The sequence below is a fragment of the Fusarium subglutinans genome (assembly GCF_013396075.1).
Source record: "Fusarium subglutinans strain NRRL 66333 chromosome Unknown NRRL66333_c0000124, whole genome shotgun sequence".
Lineage (NCBI taxonomy): Eukaryota > Fungi > Ascomycota > Sordariomycetes > Hypocreales > Nectriaceae > Fusarium > Fusarium subglutinans.
This window is the reverse complement of record NW_023502187.1, coordinates 120,165-143,123: the sequence shown is the minus strand read 5'-3', so window position 1 is coordinate 143,123 and position 22,959 is coordinate 120,165. Positions and strand designations below refer to the sequence as shown.

General features: G+C 46.5%; 8 protein-coding genes across 8 annotated transcripts; 5 read left to right on the top strand and 3 right to left on the bottom strand.

Moving 5' to 3' along the window:
* Positions 1 to 969: 969 nt before the first annotated feature.
* On the bottom strand, positions 970 to 1,800 carry FSUBG_8815 (uncharacterized protein; the record flags this gene model as incomplete). The annotated part of the gene is made up of 1 exon (XM_036687261.1): positions 970 to 1,800. One exon carries the CDS (start codon positions 1,798 to 1,800, stop codon positions 970 to 972), a length of 831 nt encoding a protein of 276 aa, XP_036535741.1.
* A 2,399-nt stretch (positions 1,801 to 4,199) lies between these two features.
* FSUBG_8814 (agglutinin 2) lies at positions 4,200 to 9,151 on the top strand (the record flags this gene model as incomplete). Its single annotated transcript, XM_036687260.1, has 2 exons — positions 4,200 to 4,375; positions 4,432 to 9,151. 2 exons carry the CDS (start codon positions 4,200 to 4,202, stop codon positions 9,149 to 9,151), a joined length of 4,896 nt encoding a protein of 1,631 aa, XP_036535740.1.
* A 1,401-nt stretch (positions 9,152 to 10,552) lies between these two features.
* Positions 10,553 to 11,862, top strand: FSUBG_8813 (uncharacterized protein; the record flags this gene model as incomplete). The annotated part of the gene is made up of 4 exons (XM_036687259.1): positions 10,553 to 10,733; positions 10,786 to 11,251; positions 11,313 to 11,443; positions 11,498 to 11,862. The coding sequence occupies 4 exons, from the start codon at positions 10,553 to 10,555 to the stop codon at positions 11,860 to 11,862; spliced, it is 1,143 nt and encodes a 380-aa protein (XP_036535739.1).
* Positions 11,863 to 12,506: 644 nt separating this feature from the next.
* On the top strand, positions 12,507 to 13,965 carry FSUBG_8812 (amine oxidase; the record flags this gene model as incomplete). Its single annotated transcript, XM_036687258.1, has 2 exons — positions 12,507 to 12,698; positions 12,748 to 13,965. The coding sequence occupies 2 exons, from the start codon at positions 12,507 to 12,509 to the stop codon at positions 13,963 to 13,965; spliced, it is 1,410 nt and encodes a 469-aa protein (XP_036535738.1).
* Positions 13,966 to 15,379: 1,414 nt separating this feature from the next.
* Positions 15,380 to 17,032, top strand: FSUBG_8811 (arginine deiminase type-3; the record flags this gene model as incomplete). Its single annotated transcript, XM_036687257.1, has 1 exon — positions 15,380 to 17,032. The coding sequence occupies one exon, from the start codon at positions 15,380 to 15,382 to the stop codon at positions 17,030 to 17,032; it is 1,653 nt and encodes a 550-aa protein (XP_036535737.1).
* Positions 17,033 to 17,164: 132 nt separating this feature from the next.
* Positions 17,165 to 18,997, bottom strand: FSUBG_8810 (major facilitator superfamily transporter; the record flags this gene model as incomplete). The annotated part of the gene is made up of 3 exons (XM_036687256.1): positions 17,165 to 18,501; positions 18,556 to 18,841; positions 18,893 to 18,997. The coding sequence occupies 3 exons, from the start codon at positions 18,995 to 18,997 to the stop codon at positions 17,165 to 17,167; spliced, it is 1,728 nt and encodes a 575-aa protein (XP_036535736.1).
* A 369-nt stretch (positions 18,998 to 19,366) lies between these two features.
* FSUBG_8809 (panthothenate kinase uridine kinase-related) lies at positions 19,367 to 20,194 on the top strand (the record flags this gene model as incomplete). Its single annotated transcript, XM_036687254.1, has 3 exons — positions 19,367 to 19,710; positions 19,790 to 19,957; positions 20,017 to 20,194. The coding sequence occupies 3 exons, from the start codon at positions 19,367 to 19,369 to the stop codon at positions 20,192 to 20,194; spliced, it is 690 nt and encodes a 229-aa protein (XP_036535735.1).
* A 34-nt stretch (positions 20,195 to 20,228) lies between these two features.
* FSUBG_8808 (GAL4-transcription factor) lies at positions 20,229 to 22,308 on the bottom strand (the record flags this gene model as incomplete). Its single annotated transcript, XM_036687253.1, has 6 exons — positions 20,229 to 20,547; positions 20,594 to 20,622; positions 20,680 to 21,072; positions 21,122 to 21,816; positions 21,871 to 22,181; positions 22,298 to 22,308. 6 exons carry the CDS (start codon positions 22,306 to 22,308, stop codon positions 20,229 to 20,231), a joined length of 1,758 nt encoding a protein of 585 aa, XP_036535734.1.
* Between the last annotated feature and the right edge of the window lie 651 nt (positions 22,309 to 22,959).

The following is a 22,959-nucleotide window of genomic DNA, read 5'->3' as shown; positions in this document are numbered from 1 at the left end:
TTAGTTATTTAATAAATTTAGTCTAGCTAGCTAAAGAGCTAGCTAGATTAAAGAACTTAAAAAAGGCTATAAGGAAAGGCTTGCCCCTTAATATAAATAGAGTAGCTTTTATTATATTATTAATAGGTTTAGATTTATATAAAAAGTGGCTAGTAAATGTAATTATTAAGGCTAAATGTATATAGTTTACTTCCTCCTACTTATATAAAATAAATATATAGACTAGGCTTATAGTTTGAGACTATAAGAGCAAACTGCTAAGATGGCTGAATAGCGTGTTTGCAAATAGAGTTAGATAAACGTAGGGTAATAGCGGGGTTTAAAGGTTCTATTAAAGTTAGAATGTACTAAAGGAAATAAGTTAACTCTATTTGTGTAAGTTAGTTAGTGAAAGTTAAATTGACCTTTATTAATTAAATGTACGTACTAAAGCATATAACTAACCGACCTTACGTTTAAGAATAGATAAAGTAATATTAGTAAAGAAGCAGTAGTTTAAACTGAGGTAATTATTTTTAATATAATTATTTAAGTCTTTTTATTTAATATAAAAAATAAGCCTTTAAATAACTTTAAGAAATTTACTATAAAAAAAAGTCTATATATTAATAATTCTTTTTTAGATTAATAAAATGCCTTTTTTTTATTTACTTTAGCTTAAATAGGCTTAGTTTATAGTATACTTAGTAAATTAAAATAGTATACTTAAATAAGCCTATTTAAATTATAAAAGGCTATTAAACTATTTATAATTTTTAATTTTAATTAGTTAATTTAGTTATATAGAGGTACTAATTATACTATTAAATAGCTTAATTAATTTTACTTAACTTATTAGGCTGTTTAAGAGAAGATAAAAGAACACTAGTATTATACTAAACTAAAATAAGAATAAATAAGAGAGATTTTGCTTATACGTAGGTATATTCTATATTCTAATAATAGGTAAAGAAAGGCAATAGGAACACCTTAAAATAATACTAACATAATTATGCCGGCAATCGGCATAGTAACCAAGGCCATAGGATTAGGTTTTATAAATCCAGCACTGCTAGTAGTAATAATATTTTGATCAACAGACTCACTGTTGTCGTTGCTAGGGAGGTTGACAGAGGTAGAAGATTGTTTGGTTGATGGGTTGGGTGTGTTCTCAGTATCAGAAGCAGAAGAGTATGAGGGAGTGAAAGCAGTAGAAGAAGAGCTAGGTGTGCTGTTATGGGAAGAGTCGGAACCCTCGTCGGAGCCATCCTCGGTTGAAGTGGCGTCGGAGTTATCCGGTGTTCCCGGTCTGGATTGGTAACGAGAGGCAGAACCGTTGTAGCCTGGATAGCCATTCTTGGTTGAAGAGGCATCAGAGCCAGCTGGTGTTCCCGAGCTGGATTGGCGGTCAGAGGCAGAATCAGACTGGTCAGGAGTAGCAGTGTTGATTGGCATGACAACGTAACCAGCAGCAGAGTAGGCTGCTAGGGACTGGGTAGGGAATGTAAGAGTTGCAGTAATAGTGCCATCTGCAACCACTGCCTGAGTAAAACCAGCAGGAGGGGCAGTCTTGAAGGCAACTGGGCAGTCAATAGTTGAGCAAGTGCGAGTGAGAGTGTAGATAACTGTTGTCAAGTGCTGAGAAATAATATCTTGATATGTCCTAGTGTAGACGTTCTCATAGCCGCCTTGTCTTGGGCGAACAGTGATTGTGGGAAGGCTAACCTCACAGAGGCAAGACGTTGCCTCGGGAGTGGGGAGGGAAAATGCTGTGAGAAAAAGACAGAACCAGCTGACCATCAAGGTAAGTTGTGAGTGCATTTTGAGGGTTGTAATGTAGCCGTGTATATCTTGGAAGTGTATGAGTACAAAAGAGTGATGTGTGATAGTTGACCGGAGTCCAAGCTCTGTCAGATACTGGATGATTGTATTGATTGTATTGATTGGAGAATGGGATTTCAAGAGAGCGAAGAGATCTACAGTAAACTGTTGATAATTGGACCGAAAGAACGAGTGAATGAATGCGTTTTGAGTGGGTTGTCTAAAAGTGAATGAAAGTCAAACGCAAATGGTCTGAAGAGTAAAGATTGTTGATGTTTCATAACTACTAAAACAGAGCGACTATTGATATAAATAAGAAACATGAAAACAATGATTTGATTTCATAAACGTCTGGATCGTCGGACTGCGCGATAGAAGCCTTCCTACTCACAGCCAAGTGCTTGCGGTGAGAGCTCAAGGCCGCTGATTCTCGGACTGTAAGAGATTCACGCTAGTTAGGGGCAGAACTTAGAAGGCTTGAGACTGTTCGAGTCCCTGAGAAAAGATTAAGTTGAAATTACCAGCCCGCTAAAATTCGGAACCATACTGTCGGTTCCAGGGTCCATATTAGGGGCCAGGGGGTTAGTTGCCGCCGACTCGGCCCCAGTGGATCTAAGGGGTTGGTGTTCTAGACCCTCTCACCAACACAAGTGGCCTGACACAGAAGAAGGGAGGTAGGCTGAGTAGGCCTCGCCGCCTCAAGACCCTGAAAAGAGCCTGTCGTATCGGTCTCGAATCAATCGACCGAGATCCTCCAGGGAAGGCTACCCCGCCTGCGAACAGTGATTTCCGGTGCAATGGCGATGAATGCCATTGTCAATACTTGCACAGAATAATTGAACGAAAAAGAAGGCCTTCTGAAAACACCGCAGCAGGACCTTTTGTCTGCTTTGCTTTTATTCTGGTTTTTATCTGTTAGCTCATGGTAGGTAACGCGGAAGAGTCCCTTTGATTGTTTCGACGTGCAGAATTTGCTGCCAGAGAAGCCTCACCAGGTCGGAAATCTGTATTTGGAAATCCGAAAACGATCGGCACTATTCGGTTACGGGTTTTTTTTTTCACCGTTGTTGAGTAGTTATTTATCACCTGATTGAAGGTTTGCAAGCCACAAGAAGATGCGTCAGACCAAGAATGTTGTGTGGAATGAGATCTAGGAATTCCTCCGGCTTTTCCCCAATTCGGCAACTGGGGTCTAAGCGAGATCTCAATTAGGTTTCCTACGATGCCATAGTCGCTATCGGCATTGACATGTTTCCGAGGGAGATCGGCGTACCCGAAGCATGGTGCTACTGGTCTTGACTGCAATAAGCATGCAGCACACGCTCTACATTTTTGATGTGCTGCATAGTGCCTGCATGGTGCCTGCATGGTGCCTACATGGTTTGTAAATAGTTGCATTTTAAGATCCAGGACTTATCTATTGCCAAAACGTTAATTGCTAGATGTGTTTCTGGCCAGTATGCCTGTAAAGATTATCTTTAGTACTTACTTACTCTTTACCTATAATAATAAGCCTAATAATGAACTTATCTACTAATCGGATATTACTCATAAATCCTAAAGTAAATTAATATATTATAGATATAATATTAAATTAATATTTAAAGTTTAATATATTTTTGAAATAATTTATAATAAATAATTATTATAAGATATTTATAATAAACTAATAGTAATATTAAAAGTTAATTATAACATTTAATTATAATATTTATCTAAGATATTTCCTAGAATCTAGAACCCCCTTTAAATGCTATTATTTACACGAGATGCGTTATTTGCAGTTGAGGCTTGTGGCTGAGAGATTATGTGATTACTACAGAGACCGTATTATATCTGTGAGAGAAACTTAAAGCTGCAGCAGTGGTTACGCCCGGAAAGGCTTAGCCCAGAATAAGGTTACAGACGGCGAGAGCCAATATCTAACTATCCCTCTTCTGAAAGGGTTATTTGCGAGACCGGTTCCCGGTGATGTCTTCGGAATTTCCTACTAAAACCTTTATAACCAATACATGTCTAGATCTTCAAGGGTTACAAGGATATAACCAGCAAGGTAGCCCACGTGACCGGAAACCAAAAAAGGGGGGCCGCGTCCCGTCCGCATTTAGTCTGGCAACAGAATCAATATTACACTCGGAGTCTTGAAGCCTCCGGCTGCAGCATTACCGTGGACAAAAGCATTTCTGTGGGTAAATTGAAGAAATATTTATGCCACCCCTGATCTCGCCTAATGCCAGGCACAAACCGCGCTTCTGTTTCAGCAAAGCACTCCTCAACACTCATTTAAATTTCTCTTGTTATTGCGCCAGAACAATCCGATAAATTCATCTGTTTTGCTTTTTTCGTTATTGCCATTTGGTCAATTACTCACACCCATTTGTTTCATTTCCTCCTCGGCCATGTTGCTTTGGCGCATCAAACCGCTCTGGGCCCTCGCCTTGATGGGTCCAGGATGCAATGCACATGCACTGTCGGATCAGTGGCTTCCTACTTGCCCGGGAGGGATCAGGGTCGTCCAGACTCAGCCCATCAAAATCGTCGATGGATTAACTACGACTTATGAGACTTTGACGAGGTATGAATCACGCTTTGGTTTCTTTCACTCCCGTCTACATTCACTAATGCTTGCAGCACATTTATGATCTCATATGATGCTAGCTTCAGCACCACCACCATCTACGGCGATGGCGATGCAACGACCTTCACCGTCCCGCCTCCCGACTCCCAAGGACAGTCGCAAATTATCACCGTTATTGTAAAGACAGACGTGACTATGGCCACCACAGTCCCAACACTAAGTGTCAATGAAACCACCACTATTCCGCCTGAAAATAGCAGTGACGTGCCAACCGTGCTTATAAAACGACCAGTGGATAGCTCTTCGGCTGGGCCCAACAGCGAAGAGTCGACGATGCTGAGCAATAGTCAAAGCTCGGCTAAGAATCCCCAAGACTCGACTTCATATACCCTGCTGCCTACATCACCTGACCAGGATACGACCTTGACAGCTCCTGAAACCGCGAATATTAACAAGGCTGCTCTTACCACCGCTCAAAGCTCGGCTACGCATGATAATCCCGAAGATTCCACTACGCATACCCTGCTGCCTACACGACCGGACCAGGATACAACTTCGAGAACTCCTGAAACCACGGATGTCAACAAGGCTTCTCTCGGCACTACTAAAAGCTTGGCTTCTCCTTCGGGGGGAGAAAGTTCAGCTCGAAGCCCAGCAGGAACATCGGAAAGTGGGAGCTTTACCTCATCAGAAGTTATACAACAACCTCTTTCAAGTCAGCCGGCGTCCTATAATACCAGTTTTATAGACCCAATCACCCGTGCACGGGTAACACGCCACAGAGTTAGGACCAAGTCACATTCGATAGAGCCTGTGACTCAGCCCACAGAAGCCATGACAGACGAGGATGTTACTGGCATTTCTACAAGATCAGAGTCTGCCAATCGCGACTACACAATTATTTCTTCTGAATCGGGGGAGGCTGGCACAGTTGTCACCGAGGTTCCCAATGATTCTTCACAGATTGTTGCGTCAAACAGTCTTTTGCCCCCGGGTAGAACTTCTGTGGCTCGGGGCGATACCACGTTTACCACCGACGCTTCAAGCCAGCCCTCTTCCGCACTCTCTCTATCAATTCCCTACACAACACTCACCGTCATGGGCGCAGATAGCACCACTGTGACCAGCATACAGACTCCTTCTCAGTCTGGTGTGATAGAGACTGTATTGGACGAACTATCTACCCTTTCTATCCCTGATACATCGACCGGCACTTCAGGAGCTGATGATGCTACTACAACCACCACGCAGATTAATTCTCTTCCTGAAGTTCTATTTGCCTCCTATACATCAGTCACTACTTCAGATACTGATAGTGACACGGTTATCTCTACGCAGACTCTTACTCAATCCAGTGTCCTCTCTATTCCCTATACTACAGTCACCATCTCGGGTACTGATAGTACAACTGTACTCAGCACTCAGTCCCCTTCTCAACCTGGCGCAACAGGAACTGAGTTTGTCAAGTTACCTGCTTCTACACCTTCCATAACATCAAGTTTATCCTACACCACTATTACTGTCACCGAAACCGGCACTGGTACTGGTCCTACCACCATCACAGAGGCCCCATCTGGCTCTGATGGTGTCGTTTCAGTGTTGATTGGGGTCGTACTCCAATCAACTCCTTACCTCACCATTACATCTTATGATGCAACAATTACAGGTGCCTTCACAACTACAGTGACTCCGCAAGCTCCAGGGCAAACAGGAACTGTCATTGTTTATCAGCCTGATCAGTGGGTGACTCTTACGTCTTATGATGCAACGGCTACTGCTGTATCTACAGCCACAATATGGCCCTCTTCTCCAGGTGCAGTAGGCACTGTTGTCGTATATCAGCCTGATCAATGGGTGACTCTTACGTCCTATGATGCAACAGCAACAGCTGCATCTACAGCTACGATATGGCCCTCGAGTTCAGGCGCAGCAGGTACTGTAGTTGTCTATCAACCAGATCAGTGGGTGACTGTTACCTCTTATGGCGGGTTAGTGACAGCTGCATCTACAAGCACTATATCCCCGTCTGGTCCAGGCGCCACTGGAACAGTGGTGGTCTTTGAGCCACAATCAGCCGTGACCATCACCCGTTATGGAAGCGTCACAGCTTCTACAATGAAGACAGAGAACCCTCTCAGACCTGATCAGGCGATGACTGTATGGATTGATCTACCTCAATCTTATACCACGGTCACCAACTATGGCTCTTTCACCGCACCATTTACTACAACATACCCAGTCTCTAGTCCAGGTGGTCTCGGCACTGTTGAGGTTGATCTTCCGCAATCTTATACCACTATCACCAACTATGGGGCTTTTACTGCACCTACTACTACGACATACCCTGTCTCCAGTCCAGGTGCGCTCGGCACTGTAGAGGCTGACCTTCCTCAATCTTATACAACAGTGACAAACTATCGTGCAGGTATCACTGCACCTACTACCACAACATACCCTGCTTCCAGTCCAGGTGACCTTGGAACTATAGAGGTTGATCTTCCTCAATCATATACAACAGTGACACACTTTCGTGCGGATATCACTGCCCCTGAATCTTCGATCTTTCCGGCAGTTTCGGCAGGTGGTCTCATGAAGGTAGTTCTCGATCTTCCCGAGTCATACACAATTGTCACAGCGTATGACGATACCATTACTGCGCCTTTCACCACAACATACGAGCCTTCCATTCCTGGGGACTTTGCCACTGTTCTTGTCAAGGTTCCTCAGGCATACACAACTGTCACCAGCTACGGTACTTTCACAACTCCTCTGACAACAACATTGAAGCCATCTTCTGCAGGCGGTGTTGGTACTGTATTAGTGGATCTCCCCCAGTTATACACAACTGTTACCAGTTATGGCTCCTTCACAGCTCCTCTAACAACAACACTAGCACCTGCTGCACCTGGGGACATAGCCACTGTTGTTGTTCAAGAGCCCCAGTCCTATATAACTGTTACCAGTTATGGCTCCTTCACAGCTCCTCTAACAACAACACTAGCACCTGCTGTACCTGGTGATGTAGCTACTATTGTTGTTCAAGAGCCGCAGTCCTATATAACTATAACTAGTTATGGCTCCTTTACAGCAGCTGCCACTACTACTATAGCACCAGGCTCTCCAGGGGACCCAGGTACTGTTATTGTTCAAGAGCTGCAGCCCTATACAACTGTGACTAGCTATGGCTCCTTTACATCTGCTGCTACTATCACTATGACACCGGGATCTCCAGGGGACCCAGTTACTGTTCTAGTTCAAGATCCTCAGCCTTATACAACTGTAACCACCTACGGAACCTTTACAGCTGCTGCTACTAGCACCTTATCCCCTGGTGCACCAGGCGATCCAATTACTGTGCTTATCCAGGACCCTCAGTTATACACAACCATAACCACCTACGGAACCTTTACAGCTGCTGCTACTAGCACCTTATCCCCTGGTGCACCAGGCGATCCAATTACTGTGCTTATCCAGGACCCTCAGTCATACACAACCATAACCACCTACGGAACCTTTACAGCTGCTGCCACTAGCACCTTATCCCCTGGTGCTCCAGGTGACCCGATTACTGTTGTCATCCAGGAGCCCGAATCATACACTACTATCACTAGCTGGGGGTCTATCACAGCAGCTACAACTCATACCTTATCGCCTGGTGCTCCAGGTGACCCAGTTACTGTTGTTGTCCAGGAGCCCGAATTATACACCACTATCACTAGCTGGGGGTCTGTCACAGCAGCTACAACTCGTACCTTATCGCCTGGTGCTCCAGGTAACCCAGTTACTGTTGTCGTCCAGAAACCCGAATCATACACCACTATCACTAGCTGGGGATCTGTTACAGCAGCTGCTACTAGTACCTTATCCCCAAGCTCTCCAGGCGACCCAATTACCGTCGTTGTACAGGAGCCTCAGCCGTATACCACTATTACTAGCTGGGGGTCGGTCACAGCTGCTGCTACTAGTACCTTATCCCCAAGCTCTCCAGGCGACCCAATTACCGTCGTTGTACAGGAGCCTCAGTCGTATACAACTGTGACTAGTTATGGCTCGGTCTCAGCCGCAACTACGTCCACTCAGACTGATCCTGCCAACGGGCAGCCTGCGACTGTACTTGTGGCCCTTCCAGCCGTTGGCACAAAAGTAGCTGACCAATCGTGTAATAACGCGGGACTAGAATACGCTATTTACAATAACTCGTTTTATAATAGCGATGCTCCTCACTACTCATCCTTCAGCCCGGAATCCTTCAAGACAACTCAACCAACTTTCACTGGTATCACGGACCGAATTGGCATTATGGAGACAGGAAATACAACTTTCGGACACACCAGCGATCCCCAGAGCATCTATCCTAACTCACCAAGTCAGACATGGAACTACAAGGCTGTCAATCATCGTTCCTTCCTCTATACACCTATTTCTGGTATATACACTATTCAGGTCCCGTATAGTGATGATGTAGCAATTGTTTGGTTTGGTTCTAAGGCTCTATCTACCTGGACACGCAGTAATGCGGATTTAGAGCAGGAGTTTATTTCATATGGAACTTCTATACCCCTGCAATACCAGGTTCAACTTACAGCTAATACCTATACACCAATGCGTGTTTTCTGGGCTAATGCCCAGGGAGACTTTGCTATGATTGTTACAGTTACAGCTCCAGATGGAACTGTTATTGTTGATGGCAGTGGATCACAGAATAATTACTTTGTTAGGTTTGCCTGCGATCACAGCACCCCTTCATACCCTGCCTTTGGAAGTGGTGGCTAATCTTGCTATTGTACTTTCTCTTTGTTGTATCTTATTTTGTGTCTCCCCCATCCAAGATTCTCTATATCGACAAACTTTGTATATTACATACTTTGCAAATATCTCTATATAGAAATGCTTGCTAGTCCATCTCTTTCAATTCAGTTCGTTCGGCATCTCTGGGAAAAAGAGAGGTGCCTTGTACCAATACAATTTCTTACTACGACTCTTGCAAGCTTACTGCCCGTCATGCACAGAGCTCGCCGCTCAATTAGCCCTTGTGTCAATCTCTGATGTTCCCTAATAATTGCGCTGTAGCGGAATGCAATATTCATCAAGACAAATTAAATCGCCAATACCCAATAGTTTAACGAGCCAAGGTAACGTTCACATGGCTTCAAGGTACGAAGGCACTAAAGAAGGCACCAGGTGCTGGGGTAGTGTTACCGAGAACTAACGCTTATCTGGCCATGAATCAGTCTTTACTGGCCTTGCTACTATATCCTAAAAGCGATTTGTTTAACCTGTGTGGAGTCCTGCGTAAGAAAAGAAACCCCAATGAGCATCCCATACCAAATCCTCGGTTACATTGGTAAGATGCCCAGCAGCAGGGATCTTTGAAGTTCAGATGATAAGGCGCATTGAAAAGGTACAAGCGTCGCTCCCAGTCTCATGCATCCAGGGTCAATGCGCAAGGGACAGATCTTGGGAGAATTAAGCGAAGCAAACTGTTCAAAAAGATGCTAGCGATGCTGCCACCGAATAAATTCTGCAACTCGGGAATAGCCCGTCTCTTCAATGATCCATGATAAACGCCAAGACTCAAGAGCGGAATTAAGAACAGACTCAGCTGTGGCTTGGAAGCGGCCTTTCGAGAATCATGATCTTTGACAGCGAGTCAAGACGCAAATGCCGACGCAGTAAGCCCCCTTTTTCGTAAAGGGTGGAAATTAGACAGCCTAAGCTTGCTTCAGCCCTTTATCAGTCAAGTACCAAGGAAGCATGTCTTTCTTCCAGATGATTTGTCGAACAGATAAGTACCAAAACTCTCAAACGAGGCTTGTCGCCAACAGACCGCTGCAGCCAGTAGGATGGCCACTACCCCGACAAGCGTAAACTCAAAATTGGCGGGTAATCAGCAGCGGTCGAGTTATCTATTGGAGCTAAGACGAGATAACGATAAGTAGCGCTTCTTTTGGCATGGTCGTATCCGGGGAAAGCTATCATGGCTGCATCGAACGAGTCAGTTGTTCTGCAGACAGGTTCAGCTCCCGTCATCGGTGCCATTCAAAATGCAGATCCCATCCTGCCCGCAAGAGATTCCCGTCCCCATTCTTGCTGCAGCAAAATTTCTCAACTGTTGTTTCCCATTATTTTGCACAATCTCTATGAATTGGCGCTGTAATAGCGCCTGCTCACATCATGGCTGGACTCCAACCCAATATTTGGGCTGGTGTTGCGATCCCATGGCTCGCGGCTTTGACGTCCCTCATTCTTCGTGTCTGCGCCCGGCGTATGACCAAGATGAGCTGGTGGTTTGATGATTACTTCACCATCCTGGCCTTTCTCTTCGCGACGGGGTATTGTGGTATCATGGTTGAATGTCAGTGGCAATTCCCGTCTTGTCCACGGGTACGAGGCTTACAGCCATACAGGGACGCTTCATGCATATCTCGGAGTGAACATGCCCGACTCAATGCCTACCGATGAACGTGAGGCAATTCTACAGCGAGCACGCTTTCTGGCCTACTTCAACTCCCTCTGCTACGCTTTAACACTCGCCTGTTCCAAGCTCGCCATTTTATTTTTGTACTGGCGCTTGTTTCGCATTTCATCCATCCGAATTCCAATCATGATCATGATTGTTGTGGTCGTCATCTGGATTATTCTCAGAACATTCATGCTCACATTTCGTTGTGTCCCCATCCAGTCACTTTGGGATTACACTATTACAGACAAGGTCTGTAACATCAACAGCGACCAGTTCTTTTTGGGCACCATCACGGCTCACTTCATCATGGACGTCATCATCTTGGTCTTACCTATTATTGAAGTCTTCAGACTCAGACTTAAGACTGGTCAGAAGCTGGCAATCGGTGCCCTATTCCTTCTTGGCACCATGTAAGACTTCATATCCTCCCACTTACACCGTCCCAAATTATCCGACTAACCTCTAGTCTAGTGTGTGTGTTGCATCGATGTTTGTGCTCATTGTGCTTGTGAATTACCCCGACAACACAACACAGATGCCTCATGACTATGCCATGTTCTGTATTCTGGGATCTGTTGAAGTCAATATCGCCATTGTCTCTGGTCAGTATATGTCCTTGCTAGCCATGCGACCCAATTATTAACCAGCTGTCACAGCATGCTTCCCGCTTCTTCGTCCAATCTTTATTCACATTCTCCCATCCAGCTTCCTCAGTTCGTACGGGAAAAGCAGCCAGCCTATCAGCCGCCCGAGCAATGCCATCAAACTCACCACACTTATTCGGACAAATAAGGATCGCGAAGCTGATGAAACAAGTTCAACGCATCAATTGGCCGACATGGAGAACGGACTGCATTATCATTCTGGTGACGCGCATCAGGTCGAGGGAGTGCATACTATGATATCGAGTGAACAGCCTGGTTCTAGCACTGAATTTGAGACGACTGGAATCCACGTGCGAAACGACACGGTTGTGGAGATTAAGCAAGTTGAAAACAAAGGCTTTTATCGTCTTGAGTAATTTACATAGATAATCAATAGGCTTTACGGATACAAGACACCATTTTGGGGGAAAATGACATCATATTCTACCAAACCGTTTTAAAGATGACCTGATATTTGATTCCGGTACTGCGTGAAGGATCAGGGGTCGACAGCCGCTCGGATGGGCACAGCCTCTCAATTCGGAGGCCGTTGCGACGGTTGCGTGAACATTGGCGACGGTTACGGTCGCCAGGCGACCGTATCATGTTTATACTTTGTAGAAATATTAAAATAAAATTATACGGGTACTGTTCGTGCGCTGACTTATGGCATGTGACGGTGTGACCTTGAATTAAACTCTGTTGTATGGCCGAGAGTCCCGGATACTACGTCGGTAGTTCCCACGGCGCCCTGAAAATCCCTTCTGATCGGCATGTACTACGTAGTCAACCGTGCGTTCGTGCCGGAATTTTTAAATGACAAAGTCACACTGCATCATTCTCTCGACCTGCTGATTCGCCATGCTCGTGCTGACGTGCAATGGAAGCTTTGAACTAGGCTAATGGCAAAAGGGACAAGGTAAGCAATCAGCCGCACGTACACGGTACAGTACTTAAGCCTCCTCCCCTCCGTCTCCGTCTTCTCTCGGAATTCCTCATTCACCTTCGATTCCTTGACAAGATGAAGTTGAATAATTTCCTCCCTTTCTTTGCCTGCTTGGCAAGCCATGGTGTCTTCGCTACACCCAAGCAGGAAACTATTGAGGTCGATGTAGCCATTGTCGGCGGTGGCGCAACTGGTGCTTACGCTGCAGTCAGGCTGCGAGAGGATTACGGCAAGAAGGTCGTGGTCATTGAGAAGCAGAACAGACTCGTGAGTTACCTTGCTCAAGAGAGAAATCCGATTTCTGACGCGTTCTTAGGGCGGTCATGTCCACGCTTACAAGGCGAGCGCCAACGCGACACCGATCAATTACGGAGTCCAAGCGTACCTCGACCGAAAAACAACCAAGGCTTTCTTCAAGCGATTCAATGTCGGACTCGTCTCCCCCAATCTGGTCAGCGCCGCCGAGGGCTTACTCACCACCAAGGACGTTGATTTCAGCACCGGAAAGAAGGTTGATCCCGACTACGGCACTATCAACTCCACTGTCGCCCTGGCCACATATGCTGCGTTGGCCATCAAGTATCAGCCCTGGTTCGAAAACGGCTACTTCAAGAAGGGGGAAGTTCCCGAAGACCTTCTTCTTCCCTTTGGCGAGTTTCTTGAAAAGTACCAGCTTGGAAGTGCCCTTTCCATCCTGCGAACTCTTATCTGGCTTTCCGACGCAACTCATACCCCGACTTGGAATGTCATGGCTGTTGTTGGAGAGCCTCAGCTTGCGGCCTTCGGATTCGGTCTTACTGGCCCTTCATTCAAGTATCCATCGACAGGCTCCACCTTGACACTCTACGACAACGTCTATAACTTGATAAAGGATGACGTTCTTCTTGAAAGCACAGTTGCCTGGAGCAAGCGAACTTCCCAGGGCTCAGAGCTCGTCGTGCAGACACCCTCTGGCAAAAAGACCATCAAGGCCAAGAAGGTCCTCTTCGCAGCAACTCCATCACCAGATAACGTCGGTACTTGGGACCTCGATACCAAAGAGAAGTCGCTCTTCTCCAAGTTCTCCTGGGAGACGCTGTACGTTGGCGTCGTCGGCAAGACAAGCCTGCCCAAGACCGTCTCGGGCATTACCAACACCGCTGACAACGCCACCAACTTCTACCTTCCTCGGGGTGACTTTGTCGACGCCTACTCTCGTTCGGGTGAGCAGGACCTTTGGACAACTCGTGTCCTTGGTACGGCCAGCCTGACAGCTCAAAAGGCCAAGGCTCTGATCAAGCAGGTGTTCACCAACATCGACAAAGCTGGAACTTACGATGTGACCACTCCCGATATTCTTGCTTTTGCATCTCACGGGTTGACTGTTCCTAAGGTCTGTTCTCAGGAGCTCGAGGGCGGCTTCTACAATAAGATTTATGCCCTTCAGGGCCAGCGTAACACTTTCTGGACTGGCCTGACTTGGGCTCCTGACTACACTCCTATTCTTTGGGACTTTACTGAGAAGCTATTTCCCCAGATCCTGTCTGGTCTTTGAGCATGGTTACTTAACTAGCCATGGAGGAGAGACTTTGTAAAATGTAGTATATGCGTGTTTTGTTATAATACAGCTAGCTTAGAGTTCTATTTACTATAATGCATATTTTATGCAGACCATCGATATAGCTTTTTAACATATCTCGCGTCCTTTTACCCCTGCTATCTATCCTATTACTAACTTTAAGCCTGTATGTGTTTATTAGTATTCTTTACCTTTATACAATAGGGGCTAAAGCCTCTTTTAACTACTAACAACCTTATTATAACTAACTTTAAGTAGTACAGCTTAATTGCTATTATATAGCTAACTACATAACCTAAAAGTCGGGTTATATAAAATACTTATCTAATAGTTATATTACCCACATACTTCACGTTCTTGCGTTAAATATATATACACAGAGACATACCCTAGACTACTAACTAACACAGTAATTAAAAACAGATTACATACATTATATATAAGGTGCCTAAAAAGAAAACAATTATGCAAATCCATTATAGCGGCCTTGAGAACATAAGTCGATTTTAAGCTTTTTAGACAGTAAGTGGCGATTGTTAAAGCAGATTTCGCCCTCACTACTGTTTTGTTCTCACTTCTATCCTATATAATGAAAAAGGTTAGCATATACTGATTATTCTACTAACAATGCTTTTAATATTTAGGATTTTGCGCGGGGGGGGGGGTTATAGGATAAAGTTAGCAGATAGTATTTGCATTACGCGCTCTTACATGTGAAGTTAACATAAAGAGATCCAGCGTTGAATCCATTATTAGATCGACGGCATGACTGTCAACAAAAGCGTTAGGGGGTTTAAACGCCATGACCAGTAATAACAGCCTAAAACGGAGCCACCATAATTGGATCCTCGGATTTGCAAGGGACATTGCTCCACCACAGGCAATCGACTGGTCTAGAAACCAGTGTAGGATTTATACGAGCCCGCTAAGTGGACTTTGAGCCATGTTACCGAGATTAGAGTTCAATAGAAGGATGTTCTATCAATTGCTATAAATAAGCATAATATGTGTTAAGGAACGTAAAACAGCCAATTGTCTGTTCTTGGGTTCCTTCATCTCAACATCTTAGGAGCTTCAAGTCAAAATGAAGTTCCCGACTGTCTTTACACTAGGTACACTGGCAGCACTCAATTGAGCTTATCTCTGCTGACAATTATTACTATGGCGTTATTCGCAACATGCGATGCTTTCACAGTGACCATCCTCGCAGATACCAACCGCGACGGAAAAGTCGACAAAAAAGACATTGATGGCAAATCCTCATGGACCGGTACTCGAGGCGCCTTAATCTTACCGAACATCGGCGACACTGGCCGTCGTTGTGCTAAGAAATGGGGACCTAGTGTCGACATCATCCCGAGCAATGAGACTTATTTGGACTTGTGCAACGATGCGACAGATGACATCCAACGTACCTAACTCAAAATATGTTGCGCTGCTGAAAACGCTTCCCATATCCGCATTGAGTCCATTTGCCAAGGGCTCTATCCAAGTCACCGACAGAGCAGCCGCAGCAAAAGTTCGTGTCTTCACAAAGAAAGGCAACAAGTGGATCTACGTATCAAGCGATTATGTGTTCTCGGCCAAGGAGCTATCATCAGGCCTCGAACTGGGTATTGATGCCCGTGACGTCCGCCGGCCCAAGGGCTGGGATGGCCATGCAAAGATACAGTTCACAGTCACTGATGGCAAGACAAAAGCAACTGATACTGTCGCTGTCCGAGTTGCCCCTGTACTGACTCATCACCACGGGCAGGTGGCCCAGCGCATTTTTTCGACCGGCGTGAACGAGCCTGGCTCGAACCCGCAGCAGCAGCAATTTGTGGATGATATCAAGCGCAACGTCGCCAGTTCTGGTATCATAGACCCCATCTTCCTCTTCGACAACCAAGATATCTGGACACAAGACTTTTTCGAGCCCGCTTACTCTAGCATGCCTGGCCCGAACGGCCCGATTAATATCCGAATCATGATCCGATCAGTCCAGAGCTCCCGTAGATCCGGCCGCGATGCGTTCCATGAGCTCCGAAACGACAAGGTCGGCGCAGTCCAGCATCCAGGTGACGGCGATACTATTGACTCTACTGGTAATCTGGAGACAATTCCTCCCTATAAGCACAATGGAAAGTCGTTCCCTCAGGGCAGAACGATCATGGGGGCTTGGGACGGAAGAGCTCCTCTCATGGTTGACTTTCTCAAGGCCCAAGAGGTTCAAGACCCCCTTATCCTCGACACAAGCTGGTTGTACGTTGGCCATGTAGACGAGTTCCTCCAGCTCTTACCTTCCTACAATGAGCGCGGGTGGATCATTATGGTTGCAGATCCGCTCAAGGGTCTTGATCTACTGAAGAAGGCTTCCAAGGCGGGTCATGGAAGTGTCAAGGCTGTTTCCCGTTCACTTCAAGTGGAGGAGAAGAAGCAGGAGCTGTGTCTTCCAAGGCAGACTATCCAAGAGGCTCTCAAGTTCAAGAACTTTGACACCATACAGAAAGAATCTGCTCAGCGCATTGAAGCCAATCTCAACATCCTCAAACGAGAGACTGGAATCACTGACAAGGATATCTTTCGAGTTCCCATGCCTTTCTACTATGCCAAGTCGGATAGCTGGTTATGCCCCGGACAGAAGCCATCAGACTCAAATGTAGGGGAAGATTCCTCAAAAACGCCTCAAAAGACCTCAAGAAAGACCGGCATCACCATGGAAGGCACTATGGGACCTATTTACAAGGCCAAGTCGATCGTGGAGGCCGGTACTCCAAAGAACTCACTACATCGACGGGCGGTTGATACAGCTACCCAGGTCCTGGCTCTTTGGCCGGGTACCGTCAATGGCCTGGTTCTGCCGGATCAAAACTTCCTTGCACCTAAGCCTTGGGGTCCTGTGATTAACAAGCAGGACATCTTTGCGAATGCTGTATCTGAGGTGTATGCTAGCGCTGGGTACAATATTACTTATCAGGATGATTGGTTCTCTCACTTCAAGATGCAAGGGGACGTTCACTGTGGCAGTAACTCCTGGAGGTCTATAGATATCAAGTTTTAGGAAGTCTTTTACTTGAATAGTGAATGGGTATTTCTTTTCTTCTTATCAGATATTGAAGTAAATCTGTAGACTGTTGACCTAGTATACCACTCCATCCCTTGAGAAACTGTAGCAACCATGCAAGTCACTAACTTAAGCATAATGCTCTGCCGTGGTAAGGTCTTCCTTAGTAAGGCCTACCTTTGACCCAGGAATGGCTTCTGTCAGGCCCATGGAAGATGCGATCTCCATCAGCCTTGCCTTCTCCTCATGAGATGCAGTGTCGCCAAATACGAGATCCATATCCTCTAGACTCTTTCCACGAGTCTCAGGTACGAAGGAGGAGGTAAATAGGAAGGCAAGAAGGCAAAAGGCGGCGAAGAAGATATAGGTACCCCAGCCAAGGTTGGCAAGCATGTCAGGTGTCACAAGCCCGATGATGAAGTTGCACATCCAGGTAGCGCTAGTGGTGATGGCCATGGCCTTGGAGCGATTACCGAGGTTAAAGATTTCAGAGGGTAGAACCCAGCCGATTGGCGCGAAGGAAAACGAGAAGTTGATGTCGTAGATGTAGATGAAGATGATACCAACCCAGCCAGCAGCCTTATTGTCAGCGAGACCTGAGCCGAAGCCTCCGATGATGCCACCGACAATAACGAGGGAGATGAAGGTTCCAGCTGCGCCACACATGAGTAACGGACGACGACCAAGCTTGTCAATCAAGAAGAGGGCGGGTAGTGTTGAAAGTGTGTTGACAATGCCATATACACCAGTCGCCAAAAGACCAGAAGTATTCCCAGAGAGTCCCAACTGCGCAAACATGGTTGGTGCGTAGTAGATGATGGCATTGCAACCCATGAACTGCTGGAAAAACATGATACAGCAGCCAATGGCGAGGCGCTTGAAGGCAGGCCACGTAGACACGAGAGCAACATGCTGAGCAGCGAAAAGGGAAAGTCCCCTCTTCCCGGGAAATTTCTCCGTTGATACAGACTCATCAAACAGGACCTCGGTCTTGATAGCCAGATACTCAACTCTGATAGATTCCGAATCAACATGAACCTGACGGAGTTGAGCGAGAGCGGCAAGGGCCTGGTCTTCCTTGTGACGCATGAGATAAAAGCGCGGGGACTCAGGGAAGAAGATCATGCCAATTCCCAGAACAAGCGCAGGGAAGATCTGGAGCGCAAAGGGGACTCGCCAAGCAGCTTCGGATTGGCCTGTGCATCCGTTGGGGCCGACATCATATCGGGGATCGAACGTGCGTTTGTCGGAAGTACCACCTGAGTACGGTATATCTGGTGCACATCGATGGCCGCCGATGTACTGGGTTCCATACTCCAGCCAGTAGCTTACGAGGATGCCGAGGGTGATGCTAAGTTGCTGCAGAACAACGAGGGTGCCTCTGATGCCGGGGCTTGACACCTCAGACATATACATGGGCACAATCATCGTCAACATGCCAACTGCGAGACCAGCGACAGCACGGCCTGATTTTGATGTTAGAAAGTATCACCTGAGGGTCATACAGTGTTGCTACTCACCAGCGAAAAGCATAGGGACAGAGTCAGCGCCAGCCTGGAAAGCTGAGCCTATGGTAAACACAATAACAGCTAGGAGGATCGAGCCCTTTCTACCAATGTAGTCGGCAATAGGGCCGTTGATGAGAGATCCAAACCACGCGCACAGAAGCAAGGTTGAGACGAACCAACCCTTGAAGCCACTGTCCAGGTAGATTCGTGGAAAGTCAGCAGCGAACGACTCCATGGTCAGCACGCCCGACACAACGCCTTGATCATAGCCGAAGAGGAAGCCACCAAGACTGGCAAACTAAGTGCACAGCGTCAGCTCAGGAAAGGATATCAAAAAGAGGTAGCATACCATAGAAAGTCCAAGAATGTAAGGGTTTTCACGCAACTGGCACCAGACACCCTTCTTGGGTACTGCAGCAAGCTGCTGCTCGTCGGTAGTTTGTCCTCCAGCCATATTGAAACACGATAGTAAAGGTGACGTTTAGGTCGAAATTGAATCTGGGGATAGAACTGGGGAAAGGAACATTTATGGGGTTTTTCTGGGGTTCTTATATTCGTATAGGATCAGCATAAGGTGACCAAGTTTTGCTCCGCGTTTGACTTGAACCCCACAGAATACTGGAGATGGATACTACGTAGGACTTCATCTCGTTGGGTCCGGCCGACTCCACTCCGAACCAATCACGTCACCAGTCGGGCTACTGTATCCCGTGGGGAATTGGAGCTGTCGATTCATGACTCAAGAAGGGTCGAAGAGATTAGGCCAAGGTTAAAGAGCTCTGAAAAGATCGCTATTTCGTATCTGATAATCAATCCTCTCGAAATGGACGGTGATTTGGTCAAGACAATAGGGAAGCTCATTGAGCGCGTTGAGCGTCTCTTGACCCGGCAGAAACTGTCAGCTCCAACACAAAGAATCTTGATTGCATTGGCTGGGGTACCAGGATCTGGCAAAACAACGTTATCGGATGCTTTGATCAAAGAGCTAGAGAAGAACGGTATTTCCGACGTCGCAGTCCTTCCCATGGTCAGTGATCAGCATATCCTCAAGTCCCCAACTCCAAGCAACACCTTTGTCACTGACATTCAACTTCTAGGATGGGTTTCATCATACTCGCACCTCTCTCTCTTCCTTCCGCGACCCGAACGAAGCATTTCGAAGACGCGGTGCGCCTTTCACATTCGATGCCACCGCCCTGTTAGATCTCGTAGTCCTACTCAGGAAAACACTTGTGACGACCCATAGCGAACCGCTAATCATCATAAAAGCGCCGGGGTTTGACCATGCGAAAAAGGACCCGATCCCCAACGCCATAAAGATCTCTTCTCGTGCCCAAGTTGTTATTATTGAGGGCAACTACGTCCTCTTGCACCAAGACCCTTGGAGCCGCATTTCCACGTTGGTGGATGACAAGTAAGTCTCATCGGCTACGGACCAAGTCTTTTTTTATTCCAGGCTAACTAGTATTCCAGATGGTTTGTCGATGTCCCAGTCGACATCGCTAGGGAACGACTGGCATCTCGACACCTCAGAGCCGGAATCGAGACGACGACAGAAGCAGCGATCAAGCGTGCCGATGAAAACGATATACCGAACGGAGAATACATAAGATCCCATCTACTCGAACCCAACGCACGCATCATAAACTGATGACCCCTGGCAAAATGACCTTCCACGAGTCCGTTCATTGCGGAAAGTTGGCCCAGTCCGGCCAGCCAAGGATACTGGCAAACTCATCAGCAGAAGCTGCTGGCCACGTCGAAAAATCCATCAGCATAGGATCAAGCTGTACATTTGCCCAATCACCCGCTGTCAGCAGAGGGTCTGGCAAAATAACATCGATGATGTTGGCGCAGCGAGTCGCGAGCTCAATATCCGCAAATACTCCTCTGAATATGTGACGGACCGTGTTGACGTCTTCCTGCCACTTGGGCATGTCTGGTGATTCTGAGTTACTAAGGATAGCAAGGATGATGACCAACGAAGCGTGGAATGTGAAATAGCTAGAAAAGTCAGCCTCAATTCTCAGACTTGTGCGTAATGACTTACATGGAGTACCAAGTCACAAGCCTAGTTATCTGTTTCTCCTTCGTATACTGATCAATCGACGCTATCGTCGCACTTGCAGCGCATACCGCAATGTTCATGCACCTTTCATCAACCTCATTGACTGGTACCGTCATGCTAGAATTTCCCCTGCCAATTGCTCGCTTGAGAAAAAGCTGACGGAAGATGATGATCTTGAGGTTCCAGAAACGCCACCATAGACGTGACCTATTAAAGTAGAACGCGGGCTCAGCTGAAGGCACATGGTGATTTAGTTTCAAGTACTCTGGCAATATGCTGGACCACTTGTCCAATGTTAAATCCATGGATAGCGCGTCTTCCAGTGCGATACACGACGATGAGAGCAGACGATTGGAGATGTAGTTGGACTTGACGTGTAGATAGCTCTGGTACTTCATGCCCGAGTACAGCGTTGGCCTGTTTACCTCTTCTGGAGGGGCTTTTGTTCCACTTGTTAGGTCCTTTGCACGCATCAGCAGAATATTCACCTTGTATCCGGCTATCGCCTACCTCATCATCAATATTAAGAACCTGTCTCACATCCATGGCATCCTCGCCCGGAAGAAGGATCGGCCTCCCAAAAGTAGTTGAAGCACCACTGTCGAACATATACAACCCCCACCAAACACGACGGCGCATTTCTCGCTGTAAGAGACTGATGTTCCACTCCGGCAGCTCTCTATGAAGACCCAAGCTCAGAGCCATCCGCGTCGCAAGCCCAAGAAAGTTGGATCCCGTGTTGGGCTTATTGCGCTTCTGGCTTAAATTGCTAAACAGAATGAGGGCTTGAACAAAGGTCAAATCTGCGCTTGCGAACAAGCACTCAGCGTCGCCAAACGAGAGCGCGAGATGGTACAGCTCATCGTCGAGTTCAGCGTTGTCGTTGTCGAGACACCATGCTCCCAGTGCCATGACGGTATAGAGCAGCATCTGCCATGAGCGTCGCTTTGGTCGCTGTATAACCTCGTGAAGCTGGGCTCGGAAGGTAGGTTCGTGTACGAAAGGATAGCTGCGGTGGTAGACCTCAAAATAGCCATTCACCAATTGTTCGGTAACCTGTCTTGAGGTGACGGAATTAGAGAGCTGAGAAGAAGACTCAACCCCAGCATAGGGTCGCATAACTTCAGGGCTACTACTCATGGAGGGCCTAGAATGACCAATCCAGAGAAGAAGTGATCTGAGAAAAAAGACACCAGCAGTCGGCCCTGGTGAGAGTTAGTTAATATGCTACCTATTTATGTCTGCGCCCACTGACTTACCTAGATATCCCGCTCCTCTCGGTTCAACGGATAGAGACGCCATCCCATCAGTCAGCTCGTCGACGTCTTCCTGCCAATCAAAGCCATCGCTCTCTGCAGGCACGGCATCTGAAATGGCACTGCTGGCCTGAACCGGACTATCAGGCGATGAAGGATTTGTTGGTGGCGACAGAGATGTAGTTGGTTGGGATGCCTCTGCAGGAGCTTCAACGCCCCGCGATGCCAAGGCCTCATTGATATCAACATCAGGGAGAAGATGTTGGAACAGGCGCTCCACGTCTACGAGGCGCCTCTCAACTCTTGTCAGATGGCTGAAAGGAGGGGTCAGCTAAGTAAATGCAAGGGTTCAGCCGAATAAGTTACTCTCGCGTCAGAGGAGTTCTTTGTGTCCTCTCGCTATAACGGCACGGCCTCCCAGACCGCGCACAACTTATGCATCTTGGTCTTTCCTTCGAGCACTTTGTCTGTTAGCGGCTATGCTTTAGAAGACTGAGATGGTGACTAACCCTGAGCTTTTTACTCCGGCAATAGTCACACTTGCGATATGAAGTTAGCTTGGAAGTTTTCATAGTCTGGTTTTAAAGAAGATTCTTACTGCTGGAATCTTTCCAAAGTGCGGCTTATTATCTGCCATCCCTTTTTATTTTACATTAGTATTAAAGAGTAAGGTTACCTTAGGAAAATTTACCTGCAGATAACACTATATTAGTAACAGCTTTTCCCGGACCTGGAAAATCTTTATTCCGTTACTTAGTTTATTTCCTTTACCAACGTAATTAAGCCGCCCAGTTGCTCCCGAGATAGTAGCCAAGACATATATACTACTGACATAAAACCTTTCTTCCCACTAATTGTACAATGGGACTTATAGATCTGTATACCCATTTAGTTACAGGGCTCTTTTGATCAAATGAAGTTAGTAATTTGATATTAGCTGGATTGGGTTGGCGTGGACTGGTTGAAGGAAAGAGGCTGTCATTCAGTGCCAATCGTTCGTATTTATGTGGGTCTAACAGCTGCCAAAATCGGCAAACCGTCCATTAGTTTTAACTAGTGCACAACCCTTCCATCTTCAGCTAACTTCTTATC